The 23,108-nt window shown below is 36.5% G+C and overlaps 1 protein-coding gene across 7 annotated transcripts in view; it reads right to left on the bottom strand.

Moving 5' to 3' along the window:
• Positions 1–21,935, bottom strand: part of LOC576800 (inositol polyphosphate-5-phosphatase A) — a 72,544-nt gene extending 50,609 nt beyond the window's left edge. For 6 of the 7 annotated variants that reach the window (XR_004064190.1, XR_004064191.1, XR_004064189.1 and 3 more), the window contains exons 1-5: positions 21,818–21,935; positions 19,186–19,851; positions 13,582–13,623; positions 12,152–12,252; positions 7,389–7,476 (exon numbers count right to left, since the gene is read on the bottom strand). Coding sequence is in view for 3 of the 7 variants with exons in the window: in XM_030985882.1 (XP_030841742.1) it covers positions 7,389–7,476; positions 12,152–12,252; positions 13,582–13,623; positions 19,186–19,251 (297 nt within the window). In the remaining 4 variants the exon portion in view is untranslated. The other variant, XM_030985881.1, reaches the window with a different exon arrangement.
• Between the last annotated feature and the right edge of the window lie 1,173 nt (positions 21,936–23,108).

Raw genomic sequence — 23,108 nt, 5'->3', positions numbered from 1 at the left:
AAACGCTCTTGGGACACTTCGTGAAAACGGTGACGAATTCATACATCTGTATATACTTCAACAGAGACTGAACTGTCACTGGCTCTGAACAGAATGATGCGAGTTAAATGCTTTTCCAGATAATTTCATTTCCAGAAAGTTTCTGCTGCATTTTAATATGCTGGTAAAATTAAAGAATTCACTGCATGATAAGCAATTATGAACTACACTGTACATTGAGCTACCGTGCCTTGAGTTTCTCTCATAACGGAATTCCATACCAAATTTGGATAAATCTAGGCCCCACTCGTCCTGTCATCATCAGCTTGAGTTTGCCAAATAACCAGCTATTTTCAGACTCAGGATATTATCCCGAAGCTGCATTTTCACTAGACCGATATGCTCACCACAAAATACATGTAGCCCGATCGGACTGGCACAAATTAGCCCTCTATTTCCCAAATAGCGGTTTATTTTGGAACAAGACCAACATTACTCAACCAAATATCCCACTAATTGCAACTGCGGGCTGATGAAGACACAAATTAACTGGTCAAACTCGAGCTGATGAAGACAGGCCTATATAGAGGCCTACAGATACAAGCCCTATCTGGGAGACTGTATCTGTACTGTTGATGTAAAAGCATGGGAATGGTTGTAGGTTGGCGTAAACCACAGCAGATCAAACAAACCAATGTTTACCATGCAGTTTGTATAGCGTCAAAGACGTCTTCAAAAGATGTATGTACATGTACATGTACATGTGTATCCCTAAACCTGGCTTGGTCCTTTAAGTTCCTTACTACAGAAAAATGTGCAAATGGTTTTATAGGCAAGGAATCAAATGCATCACCTACAATGCTGAGAACCAGAAAGGTGCTAAATCAATGAACCGGACCACTTTCTGGCTCTCCAAGAAATCCTATTTTCACTAAATCCCTTTAGTATGGATATGTAGTAAATATCACCTCTCAAGATGAATGACTATAGACTATTAAAAAGCTGTCAAAAAAAGAGACAATTGACAAATATTAAAGATAATGCAGAAATTATGCATGTTAAACATGTACACATGTACATGTATCGTAGATCACTTATAATTTATTAAAATTATATTAATAAATCATCAGTTTTTTTTAAACAAAATGCAGTGCCGATGATTACAGAATGCAATAAGAACATGCATGAAAGTAATTCCATCACCACAACATATCTAAGAATACAGCTACGAAACCGATATCGAAGACGTCGCTTGCACTTTGCAAACCGTTCATGTCTGCCACTGATATGCAACGACGACGGCCGCAACGAAACCTTCTTAATTTGCACGCACTTGTGAACGGCTCTTGTGGGTGGGCCTATTACTCTCCATCTGAATGGAGATGAGATGGAAATCGATATACCGATCATGATCGAGGGCCTCCTCCCAATCAAAGGGTGCGTTTATCATGTTTTGCCACTCAGAATCAGCGTTTCTATATGTACATATTATATCGAACCCCACAATAAGAACGTGATTTGCGGGATGTCACGGTTAAATAACGCTGATTCTAGGCCAAAAAAAGTACTGTAAACGCACCCAAAATTGAAAGGAAGACACGCTAAACGTCACAGTCATTCGTAGAAATGCTTGAGTTGGAAGCATGGAAGGTATCAAGTACATGTACATCTTTACGTGAAGTGCAATTATGTGTCTTCAAGTATATTATAGATCTTCAAACCATGCTGGAGTTTTCAATGTACTTATTAAATAATAAAAGATGCAATTTTCCTAGTACATGTATGTATTTACATGAAGTGCAATTACATGTACATGTACATGTCTTTGAGTATATCATATACACTGTATATCTTCAAGCCGTGCTGGAGTTTTCAATGTACTTATTGAATAATAAAAGATGCAATTTTCCTAGTACATGTATGTATTTACATGAAGTGCAATTACATGTACATGTCTTTGAGTATATCTTCAGTTCAAACAGTGCTGGAGTTTTCAATGTACTTTTTAAATATAAAAGATGCAATTTTCCACTGGATACAAAGGAAACTTGAGTCGGAAGGTATCAAGTACGTGTACATCTTTACGTGAAGTGCAATTACATACATGTACATGTTGTACATGTCTTTGAGTACATTATATATATCTTCAAACAGTGCTGGAGTTTCAATGTACTTTTAAATAATAAAAGATGCATTTTCCACTGGATACAAAGAATACTTTCTATTGTAGAGTGACTGACAAGTAACACTGCTTTATTTTGTCCTTATGAAATTATGACATGGGTCATATCTTTGTATTGTTTATGTTATGCAGGGCCCCATAGGATGACAGTACCGTGACTACTGAAGGCGCTACCCTGTTTTATAAGAATATATACCGGTACTACATAAACAACCAAATAAGTAAATAAACAATCAAATAAGTAAATAAAAAAAATATATAATATTTACTTTGGGGGTTACTCTCTTAATGTAGAGAAAAGGATCTCCAAAACAAACATCATCATTCTATTAGAATATGAATGCAATTGAAGTATGAACTTTTAAATTATTCAATTTTTTCATCAATGTTCCCGTTTCTGATGTGGACCCTACCATGTAACTTACCCTAAAGTCTAAACAGGATCTCCATTGAACCTACAGGTGTATACATTTAGAAAGTACACTATGTACAAAACAAAGGCATACAGTACATGGACAAGTACACTGTAGGCCTACGATAAGGCCTCCAGGTTATTATTTTGACACGTTTCCTTATTTGCCATATCATCATCCCTTTCTTGTGAATGGAAAAGAAACGGCACACTCTGATGCACACAAAATGGATTAACCGAAGCGATTAGAAGGCAAGCCACAGTATTTCCTCTTCAATGACCGAAAAGTGACCTAATCGGTCACGCTAACTTTGTCCAGCTTATGCATACATGTACAGATATGTACATGAACAAATTTACTGTACTGTTTATAACATGGAGGTGTGCATGTTCATGTAGACATGATTTTGGTTCTGACGATTGGTGTGTACTAAACAACACAAATTTGTGTTAAACTAATTTCATTGATTAATCAAAAGGAATACAATCATGTAAAATACTACCCTTTGTTTAAAATATTTGGAAATAATCAAGATTCTTAAAACTATTGAAAGTGAACTTCTTGGCGATGGTACACATTCAATTCCAAAGCAGAGGTACATGTACATGGACAATTGGATACCATTATCTATTTAAAAATAAAGTTTGTAGGTAATATTAAACTTCTTGACCATTTTTTCTCCCTTTAAAAAATAAATTTGCCAAACAGACACAGAAAATTGTGACAGACAAAAGAAGGAAATTTCTCTTAAATGCATGATTACTTAACTTGAAAATTCATATTTTTCTAGCATATTAAGGTATTAATGTATTTACCGGTATGCACATTGCTGTACAGTAGCCCCTTGATTATACTTGAGATTTGAAAATGGAATCCAAATAATATCCAGAACAAATAGTTTGCTTCCAGCTTTAATATATTCTTATGTCGACAATATTCAACATATCATGAGAATTAGGTATGAAATCATGAATGAAAAGCTCTTCGGTTTGCTATTAAAAGGCTTTTCAATTTTTTTCTCTCCAGTGGATTTCTTATGGGACAGGTCTATTTGTAGCTCGACTATTGCCTTTGAACATGAACTACATAACCTTTGGTACAATTTCTTGAGGGGGAAACCTAATAGAGGCAGACAAGAGCAGAGAAAAATCCAAAGCATTTCTATGATTGTATATAATAGTTTTATCAATATCAACCGAGTCTTGCATAGCGTCTGCATATTAATAGAAGTCTGTCCCTTTGAATTCCAGTCTTCCCCTGGGTCGTTGCCATGGAAACATTTACGTCAAACGATTCTTTTCCGGGGCTGGTGCTATCCAGCTACGTGTATACAAGGAGGTGTTATTAATGGTGAGTCCTGATCGAGCCCTGGTCATAGTATAGTTTGCATTTGTATCTTTCTCTCTCTCTCTCTCTCTCTCTATTTCTCTCTCTCTTCTCTCCCTCTCTCTCTCTCTCTTTTCTCTCTCTCTCTCTCTCTCTCTCTCTCCTCTCTCTCTTTTGAATTCTCTGTGTTGCACTCTGTTTCTTTCTTTGCATTTCTTTCTGTCTACCTGTCTCCCTTTCTCCCTTTCTTGTTCTCTCTCTCTCTCTCTCTCTCTCTCTCTCTCAATCTCTCTCTCTATCTCTCTCTCTCAATCTATCTCCATATCTCTTGGTTTCTAACCCTGTTTAGAATATCATCCTATTTGTCAGAAGCACATCGATAAGTACAATTGTAGTCTGAGGTAAGAGACTGTAAATTACAATACCCCAGTATTTTGTTAAAAAACAGAACATTTTCTGTGTAGCTGGCACAAAATGCTCAACCATTATGGTGAATCATGACCTGACCCACATTTTTTTCACATTTTCTCAAATTTCAAAATGAAAAGAAGGATAAAAGGAACTCAAGTAATTATAAAAAAGGGATAGAAGGACCTCAAGTAATTAAAAAAGAAAGGGGATAAAAGGAACTCTAGTAAATTAAAAAAGAAAGGGGATATTAGAGGAACTAGAGTAATTTCCTGCATAAATGCTCTTTATTTTTTCTGGAAAATAGAAAGGCTTCTGTGTTTACTCCGAAGCAGGATATCAAGTTTTTAATCAACAAGAGTAATTTCCTATGCTGCTGTTTAATAGGAAGTGCTATTCCAGAAAATAATGATCATTTTCACATGGATACAGTGTCCTTAATGACAATGATTGCAATTTCAAAGCAACTCTCATTTTTCAACTATGTATATGAAGTGGGCAAGTGTCTTTTATGGCTGAGTTCAAAGAAAATTACCTAGGAAAATGGGTGAATGAAAATTGTGACCAGGATAATGATATTCTTATTCCCATGTTCTGTAACTACTACATTAATAAATCATATTTTTGGAGCGCTCATGCAGAAAGATGTGAACTCATTCATATTGAGAGAATATGAACTACTACTCTACCACGTCACATTCAAGTAAATTCACCATGAGCAACTAGGAAAATAGGCATTACTAAAGGGGAACAAAACATTTTTTAATATCATCATGAAACCAAGTCTGTTTGAGCAGACTGCTTTAAATAATACAGTAGCTTGTTTCATTACGAGCTATCTCGGCAGTAGGCGTTGCAACCCAGTTTCAATAGTTCGAGTGCGGTTTACCATGAACACCTCTCTTTAACACGGCATTGCTATTCCCAATGAAGTCCTTTTCCATTGTGACATATCATGATTGAAGGAGAAAGAGAGGGGCGGGGTTTTGAAGCTACTACTCTTGGGGTTTGTGGTTTGTTGTGCATGGAGTATCCAGGTTTGAGAAGGAGGTCTTTATCATGGGGTCAGGAGCATCACTACATACCCAACGAGTCACTAGGCCTGTCCCCATCAGCTCGAGTTTGCCAATAGCCCGCTATTTTCAGACTCTGGGAAATTATCCCGAAACTCGATATTGCGTCTTGACTCTTCACCAGACCACTATGCTCATCATAAACTAGCTCAGACGGGTAAAAATTAGCCCGCTATTTCCCAAATAGAGGGATATTTTGAAAACAAGGCTTTCTTGACCAAATATCCCTCTAATTGCAACTGTGGGCCGATAAAGTCACAATTTAACTGGCTAATTTTCGATCGGGATAGTTAAAATAGCGGGTTACTATATTTGGCAAACTTGAGCTGATGAGACAGGCCTATAATGCCTTAAATACTCATGATTCAGGCCCCAGGTATACACTTACATGTATGTTGCACTGGTGCTATTCAACACACTACTTTGTATCCTTGTAATAATTGAAAAATGCTACATTTCACAAAAATGATCATAACTTTCTCAGACACCCCATAAATTGATGAACATACATGTACAACCACAACATTATAAAAAAGGACATGGACCTTTATAATGTTGTGTTTTAATTCATCCCTTGATAGTGATCACTTGACAATAATCCCATCAAGTGCCAATGAATGTTAAATTTAAAGTAATACCGGTACCCAAAAGGGATCAATTGACCTTCTACAGTATGTATCACAATTATGAATTAATCTGGGCAATTCCATTAGCGTAATTTATCAAATATTGCTCTCTTAATTGTCATTTCAAGTAGTACATGTACTACTATGCAAAACCTATTAGTTGTCTATGAAAAATGGCCTCCATATTGAAAGTGCTTTTAATAGCTAATTGGATACCGGCAAGCTAATATCACTCTCAACAATAGAAAAACGCCTCTACAGTATGATCGAGGGTGCTTCAATAATGCATGGAGTTGCAAAAGGTTATGGGGATAAAAATAAATTGGCTTTGTTTAAAAAAAGAAGGAATATCGATGCACAGGAGTCATCTGAAATGCTTGCATTTTTTGTAATTACGAAATTCAATGCAATCTTCCAGTTACTAAGGACAAATTGATTAATGGGATAAAAATATATAAGGCAAAATAGTGAGGCAATGATAACCAAATTGGCATTTTGTGTAGTGATTTCCATTGTTCCATACTTTTTCAAAAAATCATAACTTCCTTTTCATATCAGTTATCCGATTTTACTCATTTTTTTTTGGCTCTGTTTCTCTTGTTTTTCTGCATGTATTAAAAGCAAATTATTTTTGGAGTGGACTTGGCCTTTAAGCCACAGGAGAGGCAATATCATGTATGATGTAGATATGGACAACAGGTTATATCTAATTATACTCCCTAGCACTCTACTGTACATGTAAGTCCACCTTGACATTTTAGATTTACAAATATACTCTAAAAGGGCACACAACTTTGACAGTCCTACATGTTCAGTACCTTGGGGAAATTAAAGGATAAAAAGTACAGATGGGGCTACAAATAATCAAACCGTATACATCAAAAATAGAAAATGAAACAAATATTGATACAAAGTAGTAAGAAAAAAATATAAATAAAATAAAGGGAGCACACCACACTACATGAATTAAAATGTAAAAAAAGGATCTGGTGCAGTGGTACAAATCCACTCGATAATCTATACATTTCACGCCATTCCATACCTTGAAAAGAAAGTTTGTTGTCAATGCTGCATACTGCATAGATACATGTAGCAATTTTCGTATTCCCCCAAACTCCAGTGAAAAATAGAATAACAGCCCCTTCCTGGTTCTGGATTTACAGCTATATTAAAGTTTGCAAAGAGTAGAAGAGTTTTTCCAGTTGTTAAAACAACAGTAATTGCTTGAACATGGAGGGTACTTTATTTTACGTCAAATCTGGACCTCCTGTTTAATAAAGACATTGGCGGAATTGTGATTCTGTGCCACATGAAGCAAGAACTATACTTTTCAACAGAAAATACTGCTTTTTTTGGTTAAAAAACATGAAGATAAGCTTACCGTGAAACATTCTGGAGTCTTGAACTCCTTGTCCAGGAAAACGCTTGATCGGTCAAAGTCTTGGAGTGCCTCACTATCATACAGTTTCCTGAAACGAGTGAAAATGAGGCAAAATAAAGAGGGTTTGTAACAATTTTACAGATAATCAGGGCTTCCACACTAATTAAACACTTCATACATGTACTCAGATAAGCGTGAGAGACTCAAGAAAAGAAAGACGAAGGGTAGATTTTCATTAGGCTAGGGTTAAAATAAATTACATGTACAGTACAGTATGTACAGTGTACACAGTGTACATGTACATGTAAAAGCTTATTTCAAACAGCCAAAAAGCTTTTGTTTCCCTAAAACCATTGCCCTGGGATGGTTTGCCACTAAAACAGTTTTGGACCAAGGGTAAAGAAAATTCTGTTGGGAACCCTTCTTATCTGTTGCATTTCAATTATGATTAGAAAATATATTTGAGGTATCTACATGTACAGTACATGTAAATATTACTTTGTGCATGAGCATCTTGATATGTTGAGTATCACTGACTTCAAAACGAAAGAGAACTTTTATATAATTTGCAAGTACAACTGTCACATACATGTACTCATGGAAACTTCAGTCAGATTACGATTAATTGATTCCATAAATACTGTACGAATTTAAAACCTGACAAATTTAAAGGTCATCATGTTGTGTACTATATATTTAATAATGGAGCCTTCACTAAAAATGAAATGTGTACTTTCATTATATTCAAAAGTGTTCACTTATCCTGTGATGACAAATTCATCACTATGACAAGTTCATCACCAGGGGTAAACTCATGCACAATCAGCCTTGCATCAAGAATATCCTGTGTACCATCAAAATAAACTAGTTTGTTGCCACGGCAACAGTGTCTATCATAAACCAATTACTCAGCGTTGCCAGTTGCAGTGCTCAGCCGATGGCTACCGAAACATGCACGCCAACTAGAACTTCCCATTCTGCTCACCTGGGACTGCAATCAGACACGATCAATATCAACTACACCAATATAAATATGTGACCTCTTGAGCAAATTTCAACAAGGACGCAAATGCATGGCAGGCTGGTATTGCCTTGCCTCGCATAAGGATGTTAATCCATTCTGTGAAAAACTAAGAAAAATTAGGCATCCCAGACTTCATTCTTTTGATGTATGTTTCGAGTTCTTTTCATGATGGAAAATACATTCCCATAGAGATGATAGATCATAATTGATATTAAACATCTTTGGAATAAAAGATAGAGCTGAGCAATATTAAGCAGCCAGGGATGTGTTTGGGGTTCTTTCATCTTCTTGTCATGTCCCCCTTCCCCTACAATGTAATCCTTTCCTTTACTTGTACATCTCTTTTCCTCTTTATATTTTCTTTTGTCTGCCATTTAATGGGAATGGCATGTACATGTACTCCCCCATGTCCCTTTTACATGTAGCTACGCCATTAATGTTACAATTTTTACATTCTTCTTTGCTGTCTCTTTCTTTCTCTTTCCCTTTTCTCCCCCCCCCCCCCCCCCCCCCCCCCCCCCCCCCCCCCCCCCCCGCATTTTGCATTTGTCCCACTTCAGTAATTAGGGCACTATACATGTATATGTACATACAGGTATCATCTTCTTACAGCTAGAAGGGCATTAGCTCATAGATGTAAAATACATGTGATCAATGCCCTTCTGGTTCCTGATAGAGGATATAGCCTACAACATGTTGTATGTACATGTAGAGACCATAGATTCCAATTTATATCTATATTACAGTTTATAAACCTGTCAACTAAATTAATATCTCTCAAGGTGGACTCTGATGGATGTACTTGTTTGGATCATAAAAAATGCAAATGCCAAGGGTACCGGACAACGGTGCTTGATTAATCTCTCAGGCGAGCCACAAAAATTAAATTGAATTGTGGCGCAGCACTGAGTAGGGTATTCATTATTCAATGTAAAAATTATGTGTGCGTCCACAGAACCTCTTTACCGACTTTTTTTCCAATCACACGCAATGAGATTTCCTCACATTAGTTCTTATCTATGGATTGGGGGGGGGGGGGCGCCCAAGGAAGACAATACAATTCACTTGCAGTGTATTCAATATATTTATAATATTTTAGAAGTGCTTTGCAAGTTCATAAGTACATTCATGATGAAAATATCAACTTTCTTGATGTCCATGCATGAAGATGGTGATGCTTGTTGGTATACATACATGTAAATGACAATTTGCAAACCAATACTGTAATATTAAACAAATGTTTGACTTGAAAATAAATTGTTTGGTGTGTGAAAAGAGCAGACAAATTCTTACTGTTTCACTTTGTTGGATAATTGTTTGTTTGTTTTTTGTTTAATGTTACGATTAAATTCACTCTGACTTCTGTTAATGCATTGAGGTAACAATGCCTATTAACATTTCAGCCTGTGTTTGCTTTTATTTTTTCATTCATTCATTCATCTATTTCTTTTTGTTTCATTTATTTATCTGTATTTTTGTCTTAATGTTCCAAACACTTTTGATGGCCCGTCCACCATCACTCCCAAAATTGCTAGACTGTACCTTTAAAGAACCAAATCATATTCTGCGCTTGCAGATAATATGGACCACACATCATCCTGTAAAGTGATTCCAAGGCACCTGCCTGCGAGATGCTTATCCATCTCTGCGCATCCATCAAATTTGCAAGATGGAGATGATATTTACATTATTCATAACAAACTTGGCAGGGCCCAGCCAGAAGTATCGCGCCACTTCAAGAGAAGTGTGCAGGCACACGGGCTGGTAAAGGCAAGATAAAAGTCTCCATAGATTTATGATTGCCGAAAGCTGAATAATTATTCAGTATGAGCATTATTAATATTTTTGAGGGAGAAGGTGGCATTTTAATATTTCATACACATGCCTTCTGTGTAGCATTATGAAATAGCACTGTATTTAATACTAGGCACTGTCCCAATAATGTTAAGAAAAAAATATCAGAATTAAAATAATGCTTAAGTTTATATACATGTAACCATAGAATGAGAAGGGTGACTGAGGCATTCATCCCTTGTAAATTGAGATGAACTTGTACAATACCGTATTTGCCGGCGTAAAGGTCGCTGTATTTTTGTAAGAGAAAATATCAAAAAGTCGGGGTGCTGCCTTTACGGCGAAAGAGTAAAAATAAAATTTATCTTGCATTGTTGACATGAAGACGAAAATAAACGTCCTAACACAGCATTTGCCGATAGATCTTGATCGAAGTTCGTGCCAATGCATTGCAAAAGTAAAGGAAGGGACCGTTTTAACGGAGCTGCAGCGAACATCCATCCGAAGTCGCCATTTTGTTTTCCATTTCATGCAGTTTCGCATTACACTGTACATTGTGGTAGGGGTATTGTATCGGACACCAAATCTGCCTGCGATCACTTTTGTAGCTAAACTTCCGGTAAATTATAAATATTGATGATTTTGGTATCAGTTTGTAAAAAAAAAGATAGTGTTTTCGAGAAAATTATGATTATTTAGTTGGGTTTTTTTTTTTTCCCTCTTTGAAATGTCAAAGTTGGGGTGCGACCTATGCGGCGGTGCATATTTCTAAAATTTCAAGAAATTTCTGGCCAAAAGAGCACATCTGATAAGAATGTTACAATGAAATCATAACTACATGTATATGTACATGTACAGTATGTATATCATTCCTATGGATATGGTTTTCCTAAGAATAATATATACCACTGTTAACATTTGCCTCCCATCACCTTGCGATGGAGTTGATATGTATTTTCAAAAGCCAAATAGCACTATAAAAAAACAAAGTGCTATCAGTTTGTTAACATCCGGTAGACACCATATATTATATGCAATACAAATTTAAGGTGAATTTGGAATTTGAGGCAACCAGAGTTAAATCAAGTACATGTACGATGCATGTGAGGGATAACCAGCAAAAGTGCAATCTCTTTCTCCCATCAGGTAACAGCTAAACAGCCTCCGTGGAAAATGCAATTACTGTCTCCAACAAGCATCGTTAATCAATCTTTATTCAATTATCCTCCAACTAAAAAAATTAAATTGATAAATTACTCTTCCCTTTTAACGCTTTTAGCAGTGTATGGAGAAGAAGAAAATCCTTCATATGTGTACAATGTACAGCGAGCGTGTGCTTTTTATGATATTGGCCTTTCCTAGTTCCATTTTCTGCTTTCATAATCTTGAAATATTTCAATGATCTAATATTTGCATATTTGTGTAGGTTGCAGAATAAATGCCACTGCTTAATGCAAGCTTCGCAGTTGGCAATATACATGTACATGTACATGCTTTTTCATTCCAGTATACATGTATGAACAATTGAACATACAAATGTACATGTATATTTCAAAGTTTGAGCACTTTCAAGGATACACATGCAGTCACTTGCAATGGGTTTAAACTTTGTAAAATAAAGCTTTATAATTAAAGATAAAATATAACATTTTCCAGCAAAATTTGAATTTGAATTTCAAAAAGCTGAACAATAATCATAGTAAATGTTGATTAGTTGTATTTGATTTGATGAAACTCACAAAATTAAAAGTTGTCATCATCAATTTCATCATTGTTTATTTTTCTGTTTGTAATTTCCTTATTTTTACATTGTACATCTACAAGTACATTGCCATTTACAACATTGTTTACCAAGTTTTTAGAGTTTTTTTTTTTTTTTTGGATCCTGAACAATGTTAGATAGCACTAAGCTTTATCCACGTTTATACTTAGTTTATTCACTTACTGAACAAAGTTGTCAACATGTTGCATGCTGACTTCAAAGTCCTTCCCTCCAAGTTCTTGGCAGTGCAGGGCGATGAAATGGGGCTCTAATCTCTTTATCGTCTAAACAAATGGAAACAGAAATAATTTAAATGTTTGGTTGGTTACAAATAAGAATTTAATTGGATTGAATTGATAAGGGTTACTGACCAATATTCATCTCGAAGCTACTTGCACATAGACAGGTCTATCGATGAATCTTGAATTTACAGATAAAAATGCAAGAAATGGATACCAATTGCAAAAAATAGCGTAATTAGGAGTATAAATCAAGTTGAAACAAACTTCAAAATAAACTGTACCTTGAAATAGACTATAAATATAAATAGAACATGACTATCAAGTCTAAACATGTGGTTAGGGCACAAGATTAATGAGAAAGGGTGTGCACGAATCAATTAACCTTTGTACATTGGTGGTGAATGTAAAAAACAATAGTTGGTTTTATAGTTTATTCATTTGTTTGGGAAACAAGATAAGATCTTCATCCAAGCTTATAAATCACAAGCTTGTTGTTTTGCTTTTTGCTTTTAATACATGTACATAAACATTGACTAATTCACTGCTTTTTAATTTCCATCCAAAAATATGGGGAAGAAAGAACTTCTTTTTTTTTAATTGTTCAAGCCAATATTCTGTATTGAATATTAAGTACCATCTGTACATGTAGTTTGAACATGTATCTACAGTACATGTACAAGTATATTTCTTTATGTTTTTTTTTTCTTCATCTTCATCTTTCTAAACTAACAACAACAATAGGTTTGGTCACTTAATATTCAGTAGTGTCACTGAAGGATTATTCAGTATTTGTCAGACCAGGATCTTGGTTGCAATTTACCAATTGAATAGCTTATTCTGACAATTTTGGTTGGTTTTTACCACTCACTCATTTGTGTCATTCTTTTGACCGAGATCCTCTTAAAGCATAATGGTTGGAATTGACTTTTAATTGTCTTGCTTTTTAAACAGCAATCACTGCACCATTTTCTGGATCATCAGCTGCCAAATGGGGGCTGGGAATTGTGCCAGCCCCAGGTACCGAAGTAATCTACTGTACTGTACCTTCTGATTTTCTCCTCTCCCCCACCTTTTTTTTTCTCTCTCTCTCTCTGTTACTATTTACATGTACATACATGTACATTATAATATACTGTATCTATCGGTCTATCCATCTACATGAAACTTTTTTTTTCTTCTTTTAAATCTCTGAAAGTCATCAAGAAGTAAATTATTATTATTGTGTACATGTACATTGCCACTGAGGTCCAACATCACAATTTCATTACATTTTCTAAAATCATGTTTACCATACTGTGATTGACATGCCTATTGTATAATCCAATATCTAATGAATCGTTCTAACTACAATATCATGTCAATTTAACTTACCTCGTATAATTTGTCTAACCAGATAGACATCATGTGCACAGGCTAAGGGAATTTAAAGGAACAGAAAATGAAAATACAATATTAATAGTCAAGCGTTCATTCGTAGAAAAAGAGAGGAACATTTTCAGAGAATAGAAACAATGAACTATTAATAAAAAATACACCATTTTACTATCCTTTGTCATTTAAAAAAATACATGTACATGTACTTAGGGATATCAAACAATGAATGAAGCAATGAAATGTGTCTCTCACTTTGATTATCCAGAACAGAATGAATATATTTCAATAATCTCATTTAACAGGGGAAATTACGTCTTGGTATCAAATTGACACTTTCCAAGAATAATTCAACAATGCACTCCCTATATTATGTTTTGACCACGTTTCACTTTCCTTGTTATCAAATACATGTATGTTTAGAAAATTAAAATCTGGTAGCAGTTTTTGTTGTTATTTTCTTGTTGTTTATGTTGCTTTTATAATGTTTTGTATTGTTTGTTTTAACATAAATCCTACAATGGTTGATGTCTACTTCAGGAACAACTTTATCATAAAATGAAATGAATAAGTTCTGGCAGGGGTTACAAAACATACAAATAAAGGCCTGGAAAATAGACTTCTATGCTCACTTCGCTTTTGTAAGTCCAGAAACATTTGAAAAAACAATTTGATATACCGTATTTAGATTTTAGTGGATTTGAATTTTACATAATTTCATATTAATTCATCCCATAATACTGTCTGAGGATTGAAACATATCAAATTTTAGTATCTTTTTAACCACTTGAAGTTGAGCCTGTACATGAAGCCAAATTATGACTGTGGTTTAATTTGAAACTACACTATATAAAGCAGCTCTTTTCAACTTTGATATTTAAACAATTTATTAAAAATCCTGATTCTCCTTGATTACTAAATCTTAGTCCTGATTCAAGAAGATGACCTTTCATAGACTCCTTCCTACAGGGAAGTTCAGGTGAGTGTCATCGATCTGCTAAGAATAGACCAGACCCCCTGTACGAAACCGATCCAAAAATATTGCCCTTCAAAGACTTCTAGAAAATACTTGTACTGTAAGTTGGTAACATTGTGGTAAAATTTTCCTGAAGTGTACCAATCACTGAAAAATATTTTGGTCTGTATACAGAAGTAGGAGTTCCAGATGATGAGCTCCAAATTGACTTCTGAGTAGACTACATGTACTTGTACATGTTCGAATAGGAAAGGGCCTATATACAAAATTCAAGTCTGGCTTGGGTTCTGAGAATGAGAAAATGAGAAATCTGCCCAAAAATTTAAAAACTTGTTTGACAAATAAATAACTATTCCCTGGCTGTATTGACCAAAGCTGTGCTAAGTTTTAAATTCATATTAGAAGACCAACATTTCATTGAACTTGAATAATAATATTTGTATTTCTTTGATTACAAAAGTCAAATCTGCAAAAGTGTTTAATACATAAGTTGACATACTATTGAGAATGAGTAAAAGTATACAGCACATACATGTACATGTATAATGTACAGTTACATGAAAATATGGACAAATCACAAAAAAAAACTTGTAGAGGTATTCTGCATTTACAGGTATACATGTACATGTAGATTATAATAGTATTTCAATCAATTTTTAATATTAGTTTTTTCCTCCCTTGCAAGGTCATGAACTTTCAAAATGTTGTTTACTACTGCACAAAAAGATCAGGCGAGAGAATGTGCCCCTTTCCATTCCTCAATGAATAGGGCCTGATAAATATTTGGGTCTGGACCAGCATGGTTACTTCCTTCTTTGGACTCAACTCTCAGTAGGGTCATTTACACTGCAGGCAAAAAACAATGTTATTTTTTCTAGTGCTGTAGTCAAACGTTTAACCGTCCGGTATCCGGTATCCGACCGCCCATGGCGGATTCCGTTTTCAATTGGACGGTTTCGTTTTCCCGTTTTTTTTTTTTTTTTTTTTATAATTTTTTTTTTTTTTTTTAATAATTTTTTTAATTTTTTTTAATAATTTTTTTAAAGTTTCGATTTATGCCCCTCCACCTGGCACTATGCCTGGCAATGTCTCCCAGCTCAGTGATCTGTGTGTTGACTTTAGCACTCCGAAACTAGAACAACACTCCAATTTGTCTGTCATCTTGGTTTGAAAGTAATCTTTGTAATAGATCTCAATATGTAGTTTATACTAATAATTCATCCAACTTTTACAAGGCGTACCACAAGGTTCTATCCTAGGTCCTCTACTGTTTTTAATTAACATTAATGTTCTTACACATTCTTCTAAAAACGACATTGTTGCTATTATTCACAAATTCACAAGCACAAATCGGCGCCTGCAAATGCACCTCGCAGTTAAATGAAAGTCCTTCCAGCTCGGTCAACAACAAAAAAAAAAAAAACGATTTTTTTTTTTTTTTTTTTTTTTTTTTTTTTTTTTTTTTTTTTTTTATTTTATTTTTTTTAATCGTTTAAACCGAAAACCGTCCGGTTTTGACTAGCGGTTAAACGGAATTGGAGATATCCGTGATGTTACAGCACTAATTTTTTCTTACATTCCAGTATTTTGTCAAAAGTTGCTACACTAGGTAACAATGAAACAATCACCTCTGGAGTGTGGTATCACAGAGAAGTGACAAGGGGCACATGCGCACAACTCACCAACAAAAAAAACAGAAATGGAATTTTTTTTGTTTTTTTGTGGGTCTTTCCAGTAGTGAAAATGAAAGTTTATATTTTGAAATATTTTTGCTGAAGTGTGAATGTGCCTTCTGTAAATTCTTGTGTATGTTCCATGGTCTGACTCAACCTTCTCAATCCACTTAACCATCGAGTTATGTAATACCAAACTTTGTTAAAGCCCCAGTCCCATATAAAGCCGGACCAGCACGGACGAGCACGGACCACTCCGGACCATCCCGGACCATGGCCTGGGGTGATCCGGGATGGTCCGGGATGTTTTGTTCAAAAAAGTGTGATGCTTTAAAAGCTACAGTCCCATATACGTCCCGGACCGTCCCGGACCATCCCGGACCCCATCCGGGGTGATCCGGGATTCGGTCCGTGTTGACACCGTGTTGGCACCGGGGTGGTCCTGGATGGTCCTGGATGGTCCTGGATGGTCCTGGGCGGTCAATAACTCACTCCCGGACTGCCACGGATCAACACGGACCGCCCCGGCGCCACTACGGATGACCCCGGACCCAGCACGGTGGCTACACGGATCACCCCGGATCAAACTATTGTCCCGGACCGTCCCGGACCACCCCGGCAGTTTTTGACCGTCAAAAACATCCGGGGTCGACTCCCGGACCGCCCAGGACCATCCAGGACCATCCAGGACCATCCAGGACCATCCAGGACCACCCCGGTGCCAACACGGTGTCAACACGGACCGAATCCCGGATCACCCCGGATGGGGTCCGGGATGGTCCGGGACGGTCCGGGACGTATATGGACTGTAGCTTAAGGAGGCCTTTAGGCTTTTTAAATAGGTCAAGAGATTGGCTGAAAGGGGATCAAATCCTGGGAGGTCATTGTTCTGATTTCTTTTCATAAACCCTTGATTAATTGAGGATTGGCCCTGAATGTGTTGTATTGAGTACTTGTTTAGAATTTGCTCAATGAAGGCTGTGAATATCACAGTACTTTTTGCAAGTTTGCATCAGCTTATAGTACTGTACAATGTGGCTTTCAGATGTTTTTTGTTTTTTATTGTTGTTGTTGTTGTGGGAGAGGGGGGGGGGTAAAACTAGATAGGAAGTCTTAGGGACCAACATGAGGGCCTACTTCTGTGTGATATAAAGGAATAAAAGGGAAAGCTAGTAATGTACATGTAGAAGGTGTCCCAAGAGCTCAAGAATTATAAACAATAAATTAAATTCAACAAATATTAACATCGCACATGCTGTAAACATGTACATGTACTGTACATTCCTTGCAATTTGGTCAGTTAAATACTCCTAAATGATAACTCTAGCTAGTAAAGCATGTAAGTACTGCACAGTATTGTCTTCAATATTATTACGTACCAGTAAAAGTTTTGTACACTGTACTAGTTTTAAGTGTAACAGGATTTACGTCAATAGAGAATCGTTTTCACTTCATTGATCAATTCCACTCTGTAGCTATTAAAGTGACTCTAACCAGCTAATTACATTACAAGTAATGACTTTCAGAGTCATCTTAATTACCCACAGATAAAATGTACTACCGGTACATGTATACTGCTTGTGCTGCATTGTATCATTAAGGTGGGGTCTGCCCACAATATTACAGTCCTCTTCTCTTTTCCCTTCATTACTTTACACTGTACCTACACTATTGAATAAACGCACTACAGAAAAGTTAAGTGGACAAAAGCTGCAGGGCAAGGCCAAGCCTTTTGTCCAATATTAAATAACAAACACATCCAATATTTTAGTCTATTCATTTCATCTCATCACTGTTTTAAAGGTACTATGTCCCATTTGCAGGCAAAAAAAATGAAAACGTTAAATTCCAACTGCATTTGAAAGATAATACTCATTTAGAACTTCCCTAAAAAAAGTGGGGCTTGAAAATGTCTTCAAGTGGGAAAATAACAACTTTTAGTTGTCAAATCGACTTTAGGGCTATAGAGCCCAAAGTAATAGTCTTGATTTTCAGACAATTGTACCGAATGGTCATACGTTTTATGCTGCGCAAAGATTCAATCAGTTTAATCTTGGCCATCAAAAGAAGTGGGTTATTGATGTAGACAAATGCTCATGTACTCTTTTCATGTATGTTATTACCAAAGAAGAAAAAAAGCCAGTCAGTCACTCAATAGTGTCTGACAGTGAAGTCTTGCAAGTAAACGGGTTTCCGCTTAATTTGAATATGAGGACACTGAGCTTGTTTAAATTTCACAGATAGGACATACATGACATATTCATAATTCCTGCACAGTTCTACAGAATTTGAGGTTGGCTGCAAAAGGGAGGTTGGCTGCAAAAGGGACATAGTACCTTTAATAGAGCTTGGATTAGACCAAATATGAAGTGAAATGATATGTCAATTTATTTTTCATAACTCCTCGATACTTGGTATAAACATACACAGTCCATGAACAGCGAGAAAATACACGAGAGCAGTGAGCGATTTAACTTAATTGAAAAAGAGATCTGGTTAAAAAAAACAAGCACCGGTATGTACTTTAAATATCGTTGTGAATAAATCACACTTGTAAAACATCAAATCTAAAAGAGCTCCCTCGAAAAGAATAACATTTTTACACTGGTAATATATGTAAATGTATCGGACGCCAAATGACCAAATACCTTTATAGACGAGAAAATATACCCGTCTGTGCAACTAACATAATAAATTTTGCTATTGCAATCATTTGCCTGTGTTCAGGCTTCATCTTTGAAGCTAATAGTCTTGTAAATGACCTCTTATTTTCAATCTAACATCCACTGCAAGTCGTTGTGTACAATGTAAGTATCTTTAACTTCCAGTGTTTTGTAGTAATTGCTGATGATTAGAGAACTCATCAGCTAAATGTGTATCTCTGAGATGATGGCATCGACTTCTGACTAAAATCATCTCATCATGTTTTGATAGTGAATCTAGATCAAAACTTACCTCTTCAAATATCGAGCCCACATTGGCTGTAATGAGCAAAACTCCTGGCTCCATTTCCATCTCCATGACGATAGAACGATAAACTGTTCAGGTCTTTGATAAGAGACTCTTGTCTCGTTAGAGTTTCTCCAAGTGGCAGGAGGACTTTATTCCTCTTATACAAGTATACAGTAGACTGCCCTTTTTCACTTTCTACACAATTTCTTTCCAAATAGCATTCCAATTGTATGCAGAAAAAATGTCTCAATGAAGTTGACGCACAATCTCTATGCCAGGAATCTCTTGATAGTCGATTCGATTTCAAGCATTCTCAGTTTCAGCCTTGCGTTGTGATTTTTATTTATTCTTGTGAATCCTGCAGACCAGCCTGTCTGCTCTCGTCATTGTTGGTCGGGATCAATCACTAAACTGAGGCTGAAGTACTGACAATAGCATTTTTCTGTGGCCAATACAGGAAACACACAGAATACAACTGTACGGCTTCCTTCCTTCCACAAAGTACGTGGAATCAGTCAATAGGTGAATGATCCTGGTGAATTGGCTAATTCTAACGTTTTGTTCCTGATTAGGACTTAAATGTCCTTCAAACCGGATTAGATAAAAATAGACAGCTCTTGATGTTTGCCTCCCACTTCTGTACTAATTACTCCAGGTCAGAATTTTGAGCTGTATTAAAATAGAAGAAAAAAAGAAGAAGAGGACAATGATACACAGCAGTTTCTAAGGTCACATGTATGTATGGAAATACATGTATACATCAACAATCAACATAAACAAAAATTATATGAATGAAACTAAGAACTTCAAAAATTCAGCAATTTCACGTACAGATTTTAAACAGGAAATCATACAACTTTCATTTAGCCTACATTATCAAATGGAAATTCAATACATGATTACAAAGATACCTGAATTTAGCTACCAACATCCATGGCCAATTAAAAGAACAGGTACTGTAGAAAAAGAAATCTGATGAGCCAATCAATTTTCTCTTCAAATGAGGGTCTATAGTGTGTCTGATTCAATTTTTAGAAAGGTAATGATTTTTTTTTCCCCTCTCATTCTCTTTTTCATTAAAAAATAATAGTAGAAAAATGAATAACACAATGGACATTACAAACAAAATAAATAATGGTCAAGATTCTAATTGTGTTGACCTGTAAATTATTTAGCTTAAGGAAATCCACTATCCATTCTCCAGGCAGGTAGTCTTTTCAATGAAAATTTCTAAATTTACATTTACAAGTCCATTCTTACTTCTCCACATCAAATGAACACCTTGAACAGTAATCTTGAGTAATCTGTCAATTAATTTCTTTGCATTAAAAGTCTTTTAAAGTAAAGGACAAACTTTTCAATGAAATTTGTCACACTTCGCTCATTCATAGTATATAATCTGTCCATTTTTCTTGAAACTACGGCGTGCGGTGAGATCGGCAATCACGTCACCACCCCTCACTAATCAAAACGATGCACTTCAGTCTCTGTATAGAGCCGGTCAGTGGAGCCAGACATACAGTCTCAGTGGAACAACCATCAATATCGGAGACTAAAGCTTTTGGTCTACCCTGGTGCAAAAGTGCATCAGAGCCAACTACTTCTACTTCTACGATGATACTCAGCAGGATCCATAAGTCAGGATGTATAGTGCTGAGGAATAACTATCTAGTTTGATTAATCAGAGTAACTCAATACTAGATCAACACTCTACGGTGTACAGTATACTGATCTAGATATCATTAATCAAAAAAATCAACCTAACTACCTGGCATTTCGACCAATTCATTATAACACAAATGTAATCACTGATCATATTTAATTACAAAGACAGGAATAGAAACTAGACCTGTCCACAGTTATACACTAAAACTCAAGTTGCACAAAACTTCACACACAATTCGATCTAGATCTACATCATATACTATGTAGGTTTACTCTAGCCTAGTACGACACTAAGAGGTTACAGTTTACACCACACAGAAACCAACAGGGCATCATTTCACGAAACTGTCGGATGTACAACTTCACCAACATCCCATTGAAATGATTGTATTCCGATTAACACGTGTTGCAATAATTAGTTCGCAATATATACTAAATAACTAATACTACTAGAATGTTTATTGTCAGTGAACTTGTACTTTAATAGTCAATAATCATCATGCTTATCTGCTTATAAATATGAATAGGGTCTATGAATGATGTCGTTTATGACGCTTTCGTGAAACGATGCCCTGGCTTGTTGACGTCTACTCTGTACTCATGCCTGCATCGAGTTACTCAGATTAATCAAACTCAATTTACATACCTGTTATTTAAACCTTACAGCTACAAAGAGTCAGTGTAGTAGTAGTAGATCTGATTCAAGTGATTGTCATGGTAGAAATATGAATCGCAGGCTAGCTAGTACATACATGTAGGCCTACAAATGTTACAGTCAGTAACTTCTGCACTTGCCGCGATACACAAGATACGTGTTGACAACGGCGACCAGCCCTCTAGCTCGGGGCGACACTCACTCCACTGCACCGTACACACGCACATAAAATGACGGCGACACTAGAACGAAACACGCCTAAATTTGCGCCAGTTAAAATCGCTTTACAAATTGTGGTATCAATGGCCAACTTACCCTGTTAGTTTATAATCTGGACTGATATGACGTCAATCGGTAATACTCAAGCCTCAAGGCCGAATTGTCCCTGCAAACAACATACCATGTAATCAACTGACCGTGGATCACTAGTGCAGTATATGTGCAGAGCTAGCTCCTTACTACTGCGCGCTGCTCCTTACCGGTACCGTGCGTTCATGTACGGTACGCATTCAGCGAGCGCGATATCGGAAAGAAAAAAAAAACGTGAGGGCGAACTCCATCCAAAGATGTAACACACATCAAGTACCGGTACTGCATGTAAACATGACTGTGAAAGAAATCCGTAAAACTTGACGTCAAAATATCTGCATCTACATGTCTACTTTATGGATATAATATCAATTCCTATCTAACGATGGGGTCTATCCCTTTCCTCTCACCATTTGCAAATCCCGCTGAAAATATACATAGGCCGCAGGACTGGGGAGGCGAGGGGGTGCATGTACCCCCTCCCTTTTTTTTTTAGTATGCACGTTTTTATTTTACATAGTAGAAAACGATATTTCATTTTTTTTTTTTTTTGGGGGGGGGGGGGGGGGTTGACTCCCTCACAGTGGCGGATCTAGGGGGACGGGGACCTTAAACAGGAAATATAACCTTTAAAAATATATATAGAGGACAGACCCCCTCACCCTGGCGCAGGGGGGGGGGGGGAGGTGGGTGTTGATTCGGCCATTCGGCGCTAAATATTTTCTCACGAATTTGGAAGTAAACAAAATTAATGCTCCTAACCCCCCCCCCCCCCCCCCCCCCCCCCCCCCCCCCCTTATTCGCCGGCTAGCTGACTCGCCGCTTATCACTTTCTCACGAATTGGGCCCCCTATCAAGTTGGCCCCCTTGCCGCCGGCTGGATCCGCCCCTACCCCCTCACACCCCCCCCCCCCCCGCCACGCCCCGACAATACGAAAAAGAAACAATATTTTGAACTGACTTTTGAGTTAAGTGAGTAAAATATCGTAGGGTATTATCAAATTGTTAATATTAAAAATAAAACCCCAGGATTCCAGATTTGTTTTTCTCCAAAACAAAACAAAAAAATCTTCGGCTCAGCGGCAATTGACATAAATATATCTCCTCGTACTATATAAGAAAATAAATGAACGCTGTTCATACGTCAAACTGAAATATTATTAATCAATCGAATCGGTATATTTATACGCGTGCAGTATGAATACTACACCTGGCCATATTTATTAAAAACGTTAAAAAATGATGCCATTTTTGTTTTACTTGGTCGGACGCTTCACTCGGTCGCAGATGACTACAG

The sequence above is a fragment of the Strongylocentrotus purpuratus genome, unplaced genomic scaffold, assembly GCF_000002235.5.
Source record: "Strongylocentrotus purpuratus isolate Spur 01 unplaced genomic scaffold, Spur_5.0 spur5_scaffold_15, whole genome shotgun sequence".
Taxonomy (NCBI): Eukaryota; Metazoa; Echinodermata; class Echinoidea; order Camarodonta; family Strongylocentrotidae; genus Strongylocentrotus; species Strongylocentrotus purpuratus.
Note: the sequence above shows the minus strand (reverse complement) of the source record. Positions and strands in the feature narration are given on the sequence as shown.